We start from the raw sequence: 17,011 nt of genomic DNA, 5'->3' as shown, positions 1-17,011 counted from the left end.
ATTTTCAGGGGAATTTTATGTTTATGAGGGCCTTTTTTCTCAACATAAAAATGTACTGTCATTCTTTTATTCAAAACATATTTTATTTGATAGTGTGTAATGCAACTCTTAAAGTAGAATTTTAAGAACTATATCAGATGGTATAAATAAAAAAAACAGAAACCAGGGCATTGTTTGCCCCCACATTTTGAACTTTAGGACATTTTTTTGTCACTTTTGGGGGCATTTCTGCTACGTGCCCCCCTTAATTTCTGACCCTACATCACTGTTCTTTTACTAGCATTCTTGGTGGGAAAAATATCCTTTATTAACAAAATTTTTTATTAAAGCTTGCATAATATTAAGCATACCGTATAAAGATAATGCAAAAGTGGCATCTAGCCTTTTTTTGTTGTTGTTATTATTATTATTATTATGATGATTATTATTATTATTATTATTATTATTATTATTATTATTACAACGGTGCGGTCCACGGCACCTTATTTCATTTTGCATCTGGCCCCCAGTAGAAAAAGTTTGGACACACCTGGATTATGGTGTATATACATGTGGCAAGAGGAGGGCGGGGCTGGGCCATGATGACGCACGCCCGGCCCCTAATCAGGCTAATCAAGCCGATGAGAGGGATAAAGGCCACCGGAGGTGGCAGTTCTGGAGAGAGAGAGCTACAGGCAGCTGCCCTGTATGTGTTTATGTTTGTGTGTTTTTGTTTAATTAAATATTTGATGCTTAAAAAAGCAAAAAGCAAAAAAACTAACCGGTTGGGGTCTCCTCCACCCCTGGCAGCAGCCCGACCGCTGCAGGCAGTCGGTAAGGAGCCCCTCCTCCCCTCGCAGTCGGCGGTCATTCCTCCGCTTTCAGGTGGCCGGGCTCCTCCGTCCCCTCCGGCCGTGGCTGCTCCTTTGGGGTGGATTGTAGAAGCGAGGACTCTACTACGGCGCATCCCTCCTCCTTCCCGGGTTTTGGCACCAATGTAACGAGGTAAAAGGGAAAGGAAGAGGCGAGAACCGGACAAAGCATCAAAGTAATATCTAAATAAACAAAAACACACAAACATAAACACATACAGGGCAGCTGCCTGTAGCTCTCTCTCTCCTGAACTGCCTCCTCCAGTGGCCTTAATCCCTCTCATCGGCTTGATTAGCCTGATTAGGTGCCGGGCGTGCATCATCACGGCCCGGCCCCACCCTCCTCCTTGCCACAATACACTACGTCTGCAAAACGAGAGCATTTTACTTCATTTGAATCATTTCAGATTTGAAGATTATCAGATGTTGTCTTGTCTCATCAAGTCCTCTATGTAAGTTACTGTACCTCTTACCCTCTCAGCGGGTGGAGGACCAAAACCATCCTGTTTCGTACACAAAACCACGCGGATTGTTGGAGGGATGCAGGTGCAGCGGGCGGAGGATGGGAGCTGGGTCGTCAGCATTCAAAAAGGGTATGATCATGAATTAGCTTTACATGACCCTTTTACACACTCGCTCAAATATATTTCGGAGTAAGATGTTTTTGCAGCTTAGTTTCTATAAATGGTCTTTTTGCATTTATTTTATCAAACTCTTATGAAGGAAATTTTGATTTTTCTTTATTTGACCCCTTTAATGGGCATTTTAATTTTGCATGTGCATTGTATAATTGTTTGGCACCTAGCCCTAATGGTGTGTTCTGATTCATTCTCCTCCTCCAGGAACAGTCACTGGTGTGGTGGCTCTCTTATCCGTGAGGAATGGGTTCTTACCGATCAACAGTGCTTCTCCACCTGGTAATCTCTCTATCCCAAACCATCTCACATCTACCATTCACTACCTATTCTCACAGATGTGTCAACAGACCACACTTTAATTTGTTTTATTCTTGGGCGTGCATGATTCCGTATGGACACAAGCATGTCCTGGCCTTGTGTTCCCATCTGTCAGTTGATGTTTGCTGTGAGCCGTGCGGATCCAGAATTTCCGGTTTAAGAGAGCGCAGTGAGAGGCCTGTTGAGCTGTGACTGATGGTTCTCTGCTCTTTCAGTGGTGCATCTGTTTTACCTCTGCGTTTGGTTGCGTGATATATGCCAGTAGATGTGCTTCAGTGACAATAGAGTGAAGGCCTGCTGTCTCTGTTTAGTTTGAGGGGAGAACAGAAGGACAGAGATAGAGAGAGGGGGAAAGAAAGGGGAACGAAAGAGAGCGTGTCTGGGTTTTAGATCATCTCTACGTTTCCCAGATCCACTCCCTGGTGGGTTCAGCTATCTTGTGCTTCTCATGAAGATACAGACCTGGCTGGAGTCAGGCTGCGGTGCTTGAACTGACCTCTGCGCCTTGATCAGAACTGGAGATGACTTTACCAGGGATGCTTGCCAAGTTACATATCTCATGCATGTAGAGAGGCTACTCTGCGCTGTCTGCAAACCACATTAACTTGTATAGTTTCAGAAGGCTGAATGACTTATCACTGTTATACTCTGATACTGTAGTTTCATGCAGTCCTATCATGAATGGGTCAGTACTGACATGTATGTTCTTTGTTTGACTGATATGCTTGTACTGTATATAGTGTATAATGGGACTTTGGTGTGTTCCTTAGTGTTCCTGACCTCTCGGAGTACACCGTGCAGGTGGGACTTCTCCATCTCAATGCCTCCACCAGCACACAGGGTCTCCGGATCGCACATGTGGTCTGCGGGCCCGAGGGATCAAACTTGGCCCTACTCAAACTAACAACGTAAGTCCATTAAATGCACGTTCATTCATTAATTTATTAATTCATTTATTAATTCATTAATTCATTCATTCATGTGGGTCTTGTGACCAGGCCTGCCCCTCTCTCTAAGCATGTGCGAACTGTGCAGCTTCCTGTGGCAGGGTGTGCTGTTGCTGAAGGCACCTACTGCCTCATGTACGGCTGGGGAGACACTAAAGGTACTACTCTATTCTGTTGTATTCTATTTTATTCTATTCTAGTGTGGTCTATACTATTCAGTTTTCTTCTGGTCTGTTTTACTGTGGTCTGTTCTAATCTATTCTGTTCTGCTCTGCTCTCTTCTGCTGTGGTGTATACTATTCTATTCTATTCCATTCTGTTATGTTCGGTTCATTTTGTCTGCCCTGTTCTGCTGTGGTGTATTCTATTCTATTCTGTTCTACTCTGTTCTATTCTATTTTGTTCTGTTCTACTGTGTTCTATTTTAATATGTTCTTTTATGTTCTACTGTGGTCTATTCTATTCTATTCTGTTCTTCTGTGGTGTAATAAATATTTTATCAATTTGTTCTGTTCTACTTTTTCTATTCTATTCTATTTTATTCTTTCCTAGTGGTATCTATTCTGTTCTGTTTTACTTTGGTATATTCTAATCTATTCAATTCTGTTATGTTTTGTTCTGCTCTGTTCTACTGTGGTCCATTCTATTCCATTTTGTTCTGTTCGTTTCTACTGTGGTCTATTCTGTTCTATTCGAATCTATTCTGTGGTATTTTATTTTATCAATTTTGTTGTGTTCTGTTCTACTTTGGACTTTTCTGTTCTATTATTTTATATTTTATTCTGTTCTAGTGTAATCTGTTCTATTCCATTCTATTCTGTTCTGTTTTACTGTGGTATATTCTAATCTATTTTGTTCTATTCTATTCTATTGCGTACTGTTCTGTTCTGTTCTATCCTGTTCTGTCTAATGTGGTCTATTCTATTATGTTCTGTTCTCTTCTACTGTGGTCTATTCTATTCTAATTTGTTTTTATCTCTTCTGTTCTACTGTGATCTATTTTATTCTAGTGTAATCTGTTCTATTCTGTTCTATTCTGTTCTGTTCTACTGTGGTCTGTTCTATTCTATTTTGTTCTGGTCAACTGTGGTCTATTATTTTCTATTCTATTCTGTTCTACTGTGGTCTGTTCTATTCTATTTGGTTTTGTTCTGCTGCATTCTGTTCTGTTGTATTCTGTTCTATCCTGTTCTGCTGTGGTCTATTGAATTATGTAATGTTCTACTGCTGTCTGTTCTATTATGGTCTGTTCTACTGCAGTTTGTTCTATTATGTTCTGTTCAACTGCAGTCAATTCTGTTCTACTATGGTCTATTTTATTTTGTTTCCTGTTCTACTGTGGTCTATTCTAATCTATTGTATTCTGTTTTACAGTTTTCTTTTCTATTTCATTTTGTTCTGTGTCTAATTTGTTATTTTTATTTTGTTCTGTTCTACTGTGGTCTACTGGATTCTATTTTTTTACCGTGGTATATTCTATTACTTTCTTTTCTGGTCTGTTCTACTTTGGCCTATTCTATTCTACTGTGGTCTATTCCAATTTATTCTATTCTGTACCTCTGCTTTGAAATATTTTTGCTTCAGATTGGTCGACACACATTCAAAGGTGTTTGGTCATTTTCTGTAACTGCACATTTATGAAAGTAAATTCCAGCTTTGTTGACAGCAGTATATTACAGATGCACATATCACTTCACAGCATTTTTTTTGCCTCTCTTTAAGGCACTGGTCACGAGGGCAGCCTAAAGATGGTGGGACTTCCAATTGTCAGTAACAAGAGGTGTTCTCTAAGCCACAAGGGCTTTCTGCCAATCTCTGAGACTAAAATATGTGCTGGAGGCAAGAGAGACCAGGGTGTTTGTGAGGTATGAGTCAGAACCTTGTTAACGGCAGTAATCACTTAAAAAAAAAAAAAAAAAAAAAGGCATTGCTATGGCATTCCGTGTTTCTAAACTTTTGTCCTTTTGGTTCACCTCTTACAGAAAGACTATGGCGGGCCATTGGTGTGCCAGGAACGAGAGAGCAAGGTCATTGTGGGTGTCAGCATCAACGGCCGTGGGTGTGCTGTAGCCAGGCGCCCTGCCATATTTGTCAATGTGGCCTTCTACTCCGAATGGATCCATAAAGTCTTCAAATACTATTCAGACATGGAGATAAATTACTAGAACCTTCCTGACTGTTCCTCACCCATGAGGTGAATAGAACTCATGGCACATGATGTTGTTGTTGTACAATTTGTATACAAATGACACAAATGACTCTGAGGCCAAATTTTTGTTTTTCTTCAGATTAAATTAAAACCACTGGTATGGAAAAGGTGCAAGACATAAATAACTGAGGTCCTGAGCTGCAAAGACAGGTCAGAAATCAGACATGTATTTTTTTTTAAAACAAACAAGTGGCTGGTAAGTGAGCATTTAATAATCCCAGACAGATGGATAAATAAAAAATGAAAGAAAAACATTTAGGGGAAACTGTGGCATTCGTCCATATGAAGATATTTGTCTCAGACCAGAGCAGATGTGTTCTAGATGTCACTCCCTAGAGATATTCGAAGATGGCGATGACCTGCAGTTTTCCAACAGGATGGAGCATTGGTTTTTACTCTGAGAGTTTTATTTAGATTCCAACAGATCACTGGGGTGAAGACGGAGATACTTTTTTTTTTTTATTGTTCAGGCTTGAATTGAACCTGCATCTTGTCTGAAATTGTCTGAGTACATGGTTTCCGTACATGGTACGAATATGGTTTCCAAAACACCATTTTCAACATCAGCCACTTCACGAATCAGATTTGGAACTGTGACCTGCACCGTGGTTGGCATACATGACAAAACAGCGGCTTGAATGCATTTCCAAGGATTCCATAACATTCTAATGTTTCGCACCTTGCCTTAATCCAGTTTGGAGCATTTGGTGGCCCCTTTGGGGCTGTGTTTGTTTTTAAAGGACCTGTTTTTACTACACTCCAAAGAGTGTGCTAATGTCACTCTGTATGTCTGTAGGTCTTATAGATCTGAAATTACAAGCATCTGAAGGTCTTTCTCTTCTCATGGTGTAATATATCTGTTGAAATTTTATAAGCAGTTTGCCAAGTATTTATTTCTAACTTTTATAGATCGACCAAAGTCACGGCATTTCATCTTCCCAAAGTGTTTATTGTGTTTAATCTGGCATGTGGCTTTGAAACATAACATTTGTAAACAAAACAAAAGGACTATATGTCTTTTAAGGAAAATATTGTTCGTTTATGTGCCATAAAAGAGTGTTCTGACTACAAGATGGCTCCCCAAAGGTCTATAAGCAGCACATGTGTGTAGTCAAAGTGGAGGGTCTTTAGCCTCATGGATCTAAGAGTGTAAAGACACTTAATCAAACTGCAGTACTAAATAGAGTAAAGCAGTCAAGAACAGCTTTCAGTGGGCAGGGTATATTTTAACTAATGTTTATGACCTTTTAAGTACGTTTTCTAGATGATAATGTATTATATTGTAAATATTATGTTCACTATGTATATAAGGTGCCTCTGTTTCATACCAAGTGACATTGTGTATTGCATTTTTATACATTATAGTTTGTCCTTTTAACTGAATGTTCTCTTTGTGCTGCTGCTATCAATTGTCTTAATTTTAAATATGTAGGCTGCTGTTTTTTTATTAAAAAAAACAAAATGATGACTGGTTTGTATTTTATTCAAACCTTCAGTAAATATACTTGCTACCTTTTCTTTTTTTTTTTTTTTGGAAATAATTAAGAACCTCTGAAAAAATTTTTTATTATTTATTTGTTTTTACCACTAATATTGCAGTCCCTATTCAATTAAATATGGCTTATCATGAATATTATGATAGATCCTGGTTTGTTGTTACTTTCTGTATTAGTCTGAGACCCACGGTTTGCATTCACCTAGGTCTGATGTTTCACCCTGATGTGTGTGTCAGTTTACTTTCAACAGGTTGTGTGTTCAGGCTACATATAGCTGAAGAATTCACCTCTTATGAGCAATGAGCATGAACATGTGAGACAAAGGGCAAAAAACAAAAAAAAAACAATAGTTTCCCGTTTCCTTTAGGGCGCTTAAATCATTACAGGTCAAAGGTGAGAGTTCAAACTGTTGAAAAGGGAACTGGATTTATAAACCTGTTAGTGTAGAGTTACTTCAGTCGAACAGGAGCAAGCAGGATGGAGAAGCAATCATTGCTGAGAGTAATGCTTTTTTAAAGACACAGTTCTCATGTGTAAGCTGTTTCAGCTCCAGCTCTATATAGATTTTTGTTGCAATGTGAGCTTAAACTAATACACCTGATTCAATTAATCCAACATCAGTTGATTATTGTTGAATCAGATGTGTTAGTTCAAGGCTGGAACAAATTATGCTATCATAGTCTCCCTCAAGACAACAGTTGAAAACCACTGGAACAGACACAGTGTGCTTCCAGCGTAGACGTCTGATCTTCTATAGGACTCCAATGTACAGTAAAACCCAGAGGCTTTGTGTTTAATCAAGAGAAATACCACAACATTTCCACAGCATATGACATTGTTGAAGGAACATGTGCTGATGAAAATCATTTGTCTTGAGTTGCAATTCATTTTTCTGTTTCAGTGGTTTGGTAACTACACTGATTTTTTCACGAGGATTGTTTTTGTACAGAATGGTGCATTTTTTCTTTATAGATTTTCCTACTTTATGTTCAAGGGGATTACATTTAGGCTTCATGTTTTCACTAAGTCTTTATGGGTTAGATCCTCCTAACATTAGAGGAACATACTGTATTAGTAGAGTAAAAATAAACAGTAACGTCTTACAAATGAGTAATCCTTTGCTCTATCTTTAAATTAATGGCATTTATATTAGAAATAAGCCTGTGAGTTTGACCTCTGCATGTTTGTCAGTGTTGTCCAGACTCCCTGATATCGTTTCAAGCATTCTGGTTTGTGTCCAAGTGTTGATCTTGTTCAGTTACCGTGTAGAAGTATGTGAGTCCAGGCCAAAGCTCACAGGAGAGATTTCTTAACAGATGAACCTGTACTGACAGAGGTGGTCAGAAAAAGAACGGAACGGAAAAGAGAGAGAATGCGCACGGTATTACTTAATTACAGTACTCTGTAAGTATTTATAAGATGTCAGTGTGGTTACTCAATGCTGCTATTTCTAAGATTTAAAATCTTATCCCTTTACAGTTTTTTTCACCAATGATTAGTGATTTTTCATCTGGATGGAAGAGTCAGGCAATCAACAAGTTTTCAGTCTTTTAATTTTATAAAGTACTCCATTCTCACTTAATTAAATCAATTAAAAAAAAAACTGATTTAGGTTTTATGAAGTTTGTTATTCTTGAACAACAACAACAAAAAAAGATGCCATAATGTCTAAAATATTGCATGTACTGTATGTGCGACACCAAGTCACCTTTATTTTTTCCTTTGCTGCCCTCTACTGTTCACAACGTTATTCTTTAGACGTTCTTTTTTTGTCCTGCAGAATTCAAAACATGGAAGCATTATGTCCCATCAAAGTTTGATGAGGAGCCCACTGTGAGCAATTAGCCTTTAGGATCCTTTCATCAGTGTTCAAAGGAACCAGTCGGTATCCAGAGTCCTCGTTTTCATAGTGAAATGATGGTATCAAAGTCTCAAAAGTGTGATTATCCCGTGGAAATGCATTTGAGTTTAAACGAGCCAATGGAAAAGTGTTTTTGTCAGAGTGATAGGCCAGTGGAAAAGTGGATTGCAATGGGTAGGCCAGTGAGCCATTGTTATTCAAGCAGCTGTTGAGTGAGCTGTTAGAGGCCTGAGTTGCTGACAGAGAAATAAAAGAATTCTTGTTTCCCACCGGCCTGATCATACCTGTGAAAGAGACATTTGACTCTCAGTACGATGCAGACAAATTAAGTTCCAAATGTAAGTTCAGGAGGAGCTTGTTCATCTGTTCATATGAACTAGTGAACTCATGAATTGAAATCTACAATGAGAAGACATCAAAGCTCACCCAATGATCCACATTCACTGTGTTCTTCCCTTTGCTCCCTCCTCATCCTTGCTCTGCGATTGGAGAACCAAACCTTCAGACAGGAGATTAAAGTCAATTTAACACAAATCCTATGAACACAATAGGTGTTATGCAAACACTGGATACCTCATTTTCTGATTGTAACAACCATTTATGGAGCTATTTCTACCTGACCTGACCCTTTAAATGGCTTTTGATGATGTAATGTTGTCAGGTGCACTTGACTTGAATAAAACCAGTTAATTTAGTTACCACTAAAGCACATTTTAGGTTACCTGACAAATACATATTTTTTTTAATTCAGCTAATGAGTGCAGAAATGCTATTGATGTTTTAACTGATAATTACCTTAATGGTGTCTTGTGGAAGATTTGTCTCCTCAGACAGCTTTTCTCTGGTCAACACGTCTGGATAAAACCCACGGATAAATTCTGATCAGTGGAACAATTTAGTGATGGGATGTTATTATTAGTAAAACCAGACATATGCTTATATACTAAAGTAAGCAGTAGGTTAATGTGCATCAGGAGAGACAGAAGATGTGTGTTTCAGTGGTAATCATCACCTTTCTCTAACCTCTCGCACTGATCTGCAGTAAAAGATGTTCTGCTGCGATGTGAGATGCCTCGCAGGTTTGTGTTCCATTGTTGCTGATTTGTCCAGTCCATTACATCTAAACTCCTTCTCTGCTCACTCATTTGTTCCCATGCATGTTCCTCTTTGACACAAAAGTTGACACAAGAAGAAAGGTCATAAATGGGGAAAATTCTTTAATATATTTATTAGTAGAGTTAGAAATATAAATTTAACTTATTACCTGTGTGGTTTACATTTGGATATGCACTGCCCACCATGTCCACATCTAGATTAATCTTTTTAAGAATCCGGTTTATGGAGGACACCTGATGACATCATTTGATTCACGAGTCATATTGAGGTTCTGTATATTTTAAAGGAATAGTTCACCCAAAATGATCATTTATTCACTCTCATGGACTTTTCTTTCTTCTGTGGAACACAAAAGGAGATGTTAGGCAGAATGGTCAGTCTCAGTCACCATTCACTGCAATGAAAGTAAATGGTGAATGTCTGATACTATCAGTCCCTAACATTCTGCCTAACATCTCTTTTTGTGTTACACAGAAAAAAGAAAGTCATATGGGTTTGGAACATCGTGAGGGTGAGTAAATAAATGACACAATTTCCTGTTTTGTGTGAACCATTTACTGGGATAGTTCACCCAAAAAGGAAAATTCTCTCATCATTTACTCACCTTCATGCCATTCCAGATGTGTAGCCTATAACTTTATTTCTTCTACTGAACACAAAGGATGATTTTTAGAAGAATAAATCAGCTCTGTAGGTCCATTCAATGCAAGTGAATAGTGGCCAAATCTTTTAAGATCTAGAAAGCACATCAAGGCAGCATAAAAGTAATCCATAAGACTTTAGTGGTTAATCCATGTATTCTGAAAAATCTTTATTTGTGTTCAGCAGAAGAAAGAAAGTCATACACATCTGGGATGGCATGAGGGTGAGTAAATGATGAGAGAATTTTCATTTTTGGGTGAACTATCCTTTTAAGCTATGTTGTTACTGTATAATTGTGTTTATTTATCCCATCAACACATTTACAAAATGTGTTTGAACAACGATCATAACTGCATATATATCAGCCCATATACAGGATTATTATTTTAATTCATTAATGTACATTTAAATAGGTAGAAATGTCATCATCAAAAAAATAAAATAAAATAAAAATAAATATTTATCTATATCTATCTATCTATCTATCTATCTATCTATCTATCTATCATATATATATATATATATATATATATATATATATATATATATATATATATATATATATAAATGTGAATGTACAGTAGTTATTGACTATATAATGCTTGTTAATGACTTATTCATGAAAATTGTTATAGCCTAAAGTGTTACCAAGTATTACTTTAACAAGTGTAAGCAAGTTTTAACCTACACTGGGGACTTTATCTCTTCTGCACACTCGATCTGCTGCTAGTTTCTGTCGGATCTCCCAGGCAAAGAGTGTTGGGTTATGCCGTTTGTACTGCGCTATGATGGAGATGACGTCAGGAGTGAGGAGTCTCGGTCTGCTGCCACCAGTAGCCTTGGGACTGATGACCCCTGTGCGCTGAAATCTGCCCAAAATCTTGCTCACGCAGCCGTTAGAGACCTGCACACAGCAAACAGCTCACTCCAGAAATGGCTTTCACAACAACATGAGGTAAAAGCGACCGATTCACTCCGTACCTTCAGTATTCTGGAGATCTCACACGGTCTCACGCCCTCGGTCGCGAGATCAATCATCATTTTCCGTTTATAGACGGGCAGAGGACGACCGTTCAGAAACACGCCACCCAGCTGATTTCGACTCCCTTCCCCTGACACATATTCACACACATACACACGATATATTAGCACGAAGATTCAGCATTTGCGATGCGGCGGAAGTTCTACCTAAAATTATACAAAACAAAGTTTGAACTGGGCCTTAATGGAGAATTAATTTCGAAAATTGTGAAGAAGAAACACACACATACAAAATAATAATAATAATAATAATAATAATAATAATAATAATAATAATAATTTCAAAACAAAATACTTTGAATTGAGTAATCTTTAACAATATATATATATATATATATATATATATATATATATATATATATATATATATATATATATATATATATATATAACTAAATATTTTAAGTTCTGTTAATTTAATTTGTTTTAAAATTACACAATTCAATTTGATGGAATTTTGTCATGAACTTGAAATGCGTAAATCTGAAGAAAAAAAAAAGAAAAAAAAAAAGAAAGAAGAAATTCCTGTACAGCACTAACTTGCAAGTAGCCTACGCATCTGTAAAGATTAAATGCAAACCTTCATTTGCCACGTCAGAATTTGCGCCGCACATCTCGATTGACACTTGGTAACCTTGGGGGAAAAATCAAAGAGTTATAGGCTTCTTAGTAAGCGTTTCATGTATTAAATTAATTGCCTGAAATTTGCCAATGGAAAAAACGCACGACAAAGAAAGTTTGTTGGATTTTTAGTGAAAATCAGGCAACCTGTTTCTTGTAGCTGAGAAGATATTTCTGTACTGATTTTCTCTCCGCGTGACCCTCGCGCGCTGCCCACTCACTTTTCCCACGCGTTACTTCTTATATATAACCCAGTGCCCTTATCAAGATGACGTAGCCAGCTGTTTAGATACACTGTAAAAAAAAAAAAAAAAAAAAAAAAAACCTGGTCTAACCCATCATCATGCAGTCACACTCAAAATAAGAAATAATGGTTAACTTTTTTTTTCAGCGTAGGAAAAAATGTACATAATGAAAAAAGGTGAATAATACTCGACACAACTTCACATGCACTGCGTCATGAATATCCTATAAATTACTATAGCTTTTTTTCTCAAATCAAAACACTAAATAAATTAAGTTACACCAACAAAGCTATTTTTATGGATTTGAAATAGAAATATCCCTCAATGTAACAATTACAATATACCCCTTTTTTTTTTGCCAATGTGTTGCCAGTGTGCTCACCAATATTAACCAATGGGACAGGATCAATGAGGTTTTATAGACTTGGGTTCCTTGGCACATATGAAGGGTTTGAACATTTAGTAAAAGTCTAGGGAACCATATTAGTAAGGAAGTACTGTATGTTCGCTTAACTTTTAGTTAAATCACACTTGCATGAAAAATATTGGATCAGTTGGCTATGTGGGTGTGCACAACAGTCTCCATGAAAGCAAGTCAAGAGTTGGTGTGATTTCAGCACCACCCACTGCTGGACAGATCCCAGGACGTTATGAATGGGCGACTGAAAAGGACGGTAGTCCACATATGGAAGCAGTCTAATCGCGAAGGGTAATTCTGAAATGTAAAACTCATTTATGAACTCTCAAAGCCCATTTTATGCCGGTCCTGTGATGCTCAAACGCCTCGAGACCGAGGCTCTCCAGTGGTCACGTGACTCGCGCATCTCTCATCCTTCCACGCGACGACTTTACGTGTTAATCAGATTTTGCTCTTTTAAAGCAAACATTTGAGAACCTGCTCCAAAGACGACTGCCATATGGTAAAGTGCTTTTGATAAATCATAAATCCATCTTGGAGCCTCTTTTATTACATTTTCTTTCAAGCATGAACAAATATAGTCGGATGGGCAAATGTGGACCAATTGCGGTTTTATTTATAAAAAAGAGAGCTGAAAAAACCCCACAGATGTCCCTTGTCTGGCCAGCAGATAAAATGTGTTGTAAACGTTTCAAAGGAAATATTTGGAGAGCAAATATTAGCGAGAGTGTATCCACACAAGCCTCGTATTTGGTCCTGCTCGATGACTAATTGGGCATCATTAGGTAAATCCACACAGATCGAAGATTGTGGAAATAAAGGTTGGATTTTAAAATGCCATATGGTCCAAATTACATATTAACCACCCCTTACAGCATAATAATATCTGCAGGACTGGACGCTCGGTATATAAACGCGACGACCTGTTTGAAGGCCAAGATCTCCTTGCCAACGGGATGAAAAGACAAATAAAGTATTTATTTATTACTTCAAAGAGCTCCCACTGCAAAGAACTTTACATACTGCTCACTTTACAAAACGAATTGTGTTAATGAAGCGATTTCATGCTTAGCAGAAAAATGATGAAACCCTATCTGTGCGCAAATTCTATATGGGCCTTTAGGAGTATTTACAATTTGAGTCTTGAAATCAGAACGGTTTTGATATATTCACGGATACTGTGCCTGCAGAAATTTAGAAAGAAACACAAATAATTTGTTTTCCAATGATGTGCTCTGAATTGTTGCAGCTAAACTGCGATATTACACCCGCGTAAATGTGCACACGAGGCTCTCCAAACGCGCACACGTGTGAATCTGTTGTGCAGAATTCAAATATAAATGCTAATTTTAAGATGCCGCTTTAAAAGCAGAAAGAAGGAGAGATCGCTATAACATTTTCGGACACTCACTTTGATGTCATGGAAACAATACGGACAACTTCTGTGGATATATGGCCTCTTATTTTGGTTTGCGTCGTGCTCGCTGGTTCCACTGACATCGAACCTCTTGGGTAGGTAGTAGCTACAAATGGAAAAGAACAGTTCTGTTGCAAGAATGCACGTGAAGGGAATCTCATATGTTCCCCAATAAAAATAGATAAATAAATAAAATAAAAAAATATATTTAAATGTAATTATAGAACTGCCTAAAAAGCCAACACTATAACCTATAATCACAGCAGTCAAGCCCTTATAGGCTACGTGTTTTACGTCATTGACATTCTGCCTCCCATGGTTATTCATACCAACATTATTAAAGCTACAGTCTAAGGGTTGCATTGTTATGAGGTATGGCGGCAGTCCAGAATAGGAATAGACTTTTAGGCTATTTAGTTTCTTACACAGTACATTTGTGTGACCATGCGAATGTTGATACTGTATAATGCGCCTTTTAACTCATTCTTTATGATTTATGACTTGCGTGGAGTGGAAGTCAGCATGTCTGTATTGCTCTTGTCCTAAACAAATTATTTAAAGTCGGCAAATGACTTAATAAGTCATCCATTCCCTGATCAGATTAAGACATGTTATTAACGAGGTGCCCTTGATAAAACATTTAAGAATGTGATTTATCAATGTAAAAGTTTGGTATAGTTTGCCTTCCAGAGCATATTAGCCACCACGTTTATGAATTTTTGTTTAATAGATACAAAGCTGCATTGCAAAATGAACTGAGGTGCAAAAAGATAATTTAACCACAAAAAGTAGCCTACTTGCCTTTCCATATTTTGTGTGTTCAAGCAGAACGATTCTCCCAGTGCATTCACTACTAATTAGTTTGAAAACATCTAACTTTGACATTCTTTAACTAATCATAATAAAAGAAAAATCCATCCATCACCCTCACACACAATATGACATAGGCTACACTTCAATCTTGAGTACGTATATGCGTAAAAGAGGTACGGTTGCTACTTAATATTTGTCGAATGGCGTCATCTAGTGGTCAATAATAGAAAAGCATCAATGTTGCATTTTTATGCTTTTAGATCCATATTGAAATTTGGCACGGTCTCTCAGACATAGGCTAAAATTTAAAATAATAATAATAATAATAATAATAATAATAATAATAATATATTATCGTTATGTGAAAATCATCATATTCTCAGAGCCAAGCAATATAGCCTATCACAAAAAATCATTACCTTGAGCAATTACCAACATTTAGGCCTATAAGACATATTTTACTGCAGTATAGTTTCATGTTTCAAACTCCCCAAGATGCCATCATAGTCTCATCATCAAGCTTTGCGTGCTCCCTGTATCGATATTCTGGTAACACTTTACAATAAGTTTCCATTTGTTAAAAACATTAGTTAACATGAACTAACAGTGAACAATGCCTTTACAACATTTATTAATCTTAATATGTTAAATTAATGTTAATTTCAACATGTACTAATGCATTGTTCAAATAAAAAATGTATTTGTTAACCTTAATTGTTCACTAACAATGATTAAAAAAATAATTAATAACTAACATTAACAAAGATTAATAAATGCTGTAGAAAATACATTGTTCATTGTTAGTTAATGATACCCTATGCATTAACTAATGCTAACAAACAGAACCTTATTGTATAGTGTTGCCGATATTCTTATTGTAACATGGTGTTATGTAGGCAATGTGTTGTGATTGAATACGTTTTTAATGCTTTTATTTTGAATTTAGAAGCAGTACAGTGGACACAGCAACAAAAACAAGTCAATAAATGTATAAAAATAAAGTACATAATTAAAGTTACAAATATAAAACAACAAAAATAAATTACAAATATATAACAAACAAACAAAAAAATCAATTACAAATATAAGGACTAACTAAATAAAACCACCTGGGAGAATACACAGTGAAAACTTGAACAGATGTTGAGATTGATTAAGCGCACAAGCCTTTTAAAATCTGTGCTGACGTGTCGCACCTCCCCGCGTACCGGATGTCATCACTCGCGTTCTGACGTCACCACCAAATCGCCCCATTCAGCGAGCGAGTGTGAAGCTCTGACCGGGGAAGTGCAACATTTCGACGTGTACATCCCCACGCCGTGCTTCCGGTTAAGCAAAGCGTGATCAGCCGTGCTCAGTCTCTTTTCCCTTCTTTGACTCACAGTAGAGGCGTCTCGTAGGACTCTCCCGGTTCCTTTACCTCTCTCTCTCTTCCCTCCCCGATCGGAATAATCATCCAGCCCAGCGGACATGGCATCTGCACCCGCACAGGTTCAGTCCAACCAGGCTTCAGCTCCGCAGCTGCAGAGAGGAATAGTGAAGATGGTAGGAGAAGTGTTGGGTCTGGGGTGAAACTGCATAGCAGACTGGCTAACTCTCTAATGCTCATAGGGGAACAAGTGATTGCAAAGCTGTCAAAAAAGTTCACATCTTTCATGGGACGCATGCATTATGCACCGTGTTGATTTCCCTCCTGTTCTCTAGAGTTTTCAACGCTTCTTTTCGTTTCTACGAACTGTAAAGGTGAAAGTAGTTGAGCATTCTTCAGCTGTGATCCAGATGGCCATTTATGCCACATTAGATCCAATACTTACTTAAACTTTTGCTTTTCAGCATAGCAGAATACTTGTCGCTAAATCTAAATGTTTTGCAGCTAGAGCCCAGTATTTGCACACAGGCACAGCTTTAATAACAAACTCATGATACTTTTCTAAACAGCCCTTTCCTCGAGGCTAAGCGTTATAAAGTTTCATCCTCACAGATATCAGTGCAACGTACAGCTCGCGCGGTTGTGTTTGCTTATTACCGTCGTGTTAGAGTAATAGACAGTTTATATAATAGTCAGTCACTCTCTAAATCAGGAGTGTATTATTACTACATTCTTCTCAGATCAAAGTTCAGATTTGTTCTGATAGTCGCGTGCGCGTAGAGAGGAACCTCTCGCGTGCAAGAAATGGTCGTAAAGAGGAAGCGATTCAGATCGGGTTTGAGGGCTTTGGGTCTTATTATCTCAGGACGAGGGTTCTCAGGGCCCCCTGACCTGGCAAATGCGCCGCAGTTTTAAACTGTTTACTTTGCCTGCTTTGGTGAGTGGAGGGAGAGCAGCGACGAGAAACTGACACGTAGATCTTTGGCCCACCAAGACTTATTCATCGAGA

At 37.7% G+C, this 17,011-nt stretch overlaps 3 protein-coding genes across 4 annotated transcripts in view; 2 read left to right on the top strand and 1 right to left on the bottom strand.

The window, feature by feature from the left end:
- Nucleotides 1-6,390, top strand: part of LOC127436761 (hepatocyte growth factor-like) — a 34,092-nt gene extending 27,702 nt beyond the window's left edge. Inside the window, exons 13-19 of one of the 2 annotated variants that reach the window (XM_051691113.1) lie at nt 1,333-1,444; nt 1,694-1,768; nt 2,578-2,715; nt 2,806-2,912; nt 4,477-4,619; nt 4,737-4,948; nt 5,043-6,390. In XM_051691113.1, coding sequence (XP_051547073.1) covers nt 1,333-1,444; nt 1,694-1,768; nt 2,578-2,715; nt 2,806-2,912; nt 4,477-4,619; nt 4,737-4,919 — 758 coding nt within the window. In that variant the 3' untranslated portion in view covers nt 4,920-4,948; nt 5,043-6,390. Of the gene's footprint in view, nt 1-1,332; nt 1,445-1,693; nt 1,769-2,577; nt 2,716-2,805; nt 2,913-4,476; nt 4,620-4,736 lie in introns of both variants that reach the window. The other variant, XM_051691112.1, reaches the window with a different exon arrangement.
- Nucleotides 6,391-8,194: 1,804 nt separating this feature from the next.
- LOC127436611 (paired box protein Pax-4-like) lies at nt 8,195-11,733 on the bottom strand. The gene is made up of 8 exons (XM_051690864.1): nt 11,700-11,733; nt 11,060-11,190; nt 10,767-10,982; nt 9,578-9,669; nt 9,333-9,448; nt 9,116-9,198; nt 8,747-8,819; nt 8,195-8,604 (listed from the first exon to the last, which is right to left on the bottom strand). The coding sequence occupies exons 1-8, from the start codon at nt 11,731-11,733 to the stop codon at nt 8,243-8,245; spliced, it is 1,107 nt and encodes a 368-aa protein (XP_051546824.1). The 3' UTR covers nt 8,195-8,242.
- Nucleotides 11,734-15,941: 4,208 nt separating this feature from the next.
- Nucleotides 15,942-17,011, top strand: part of LOC127436756 (staphylococcal nuclease domain-containing protein 1) — a 247,121-nt gene continuing 246,051 nt past the window's right edge. Inside the window, exon 1 of the mRNA XM_051691102.1 lies at nt 15,942-16,178. Within this exon, the coding sequence (XP_051547062.1) occupies nt 16,104-16,178 (75 nt within the window). The 5' untranslated portion in view covers nt 15,942-16,103. The remainder of the gene's footprint in view (nt 16,179-17,011) is intronic.

Source organism: Myxocyprinus asiaticus, chromosome 47 (assembly GCF_019703515.2).
Source record: "Myxocyprinus asiaticus isolate MX2 ecotype Aquarium Trade chromosome 47, UBuf_Myxa_2, whole genome shotgun sequence".
Lineage (NCBI taxonomy): Eukaryota > Metazoa > Chordata > Actinopteri > Cypriniformes > Catostomidae > Myxocyprinus > Myxocyprinus asiaticus.
This window is presented reverse-complemented; position numbering and strand designations above follow the sequence as displayed.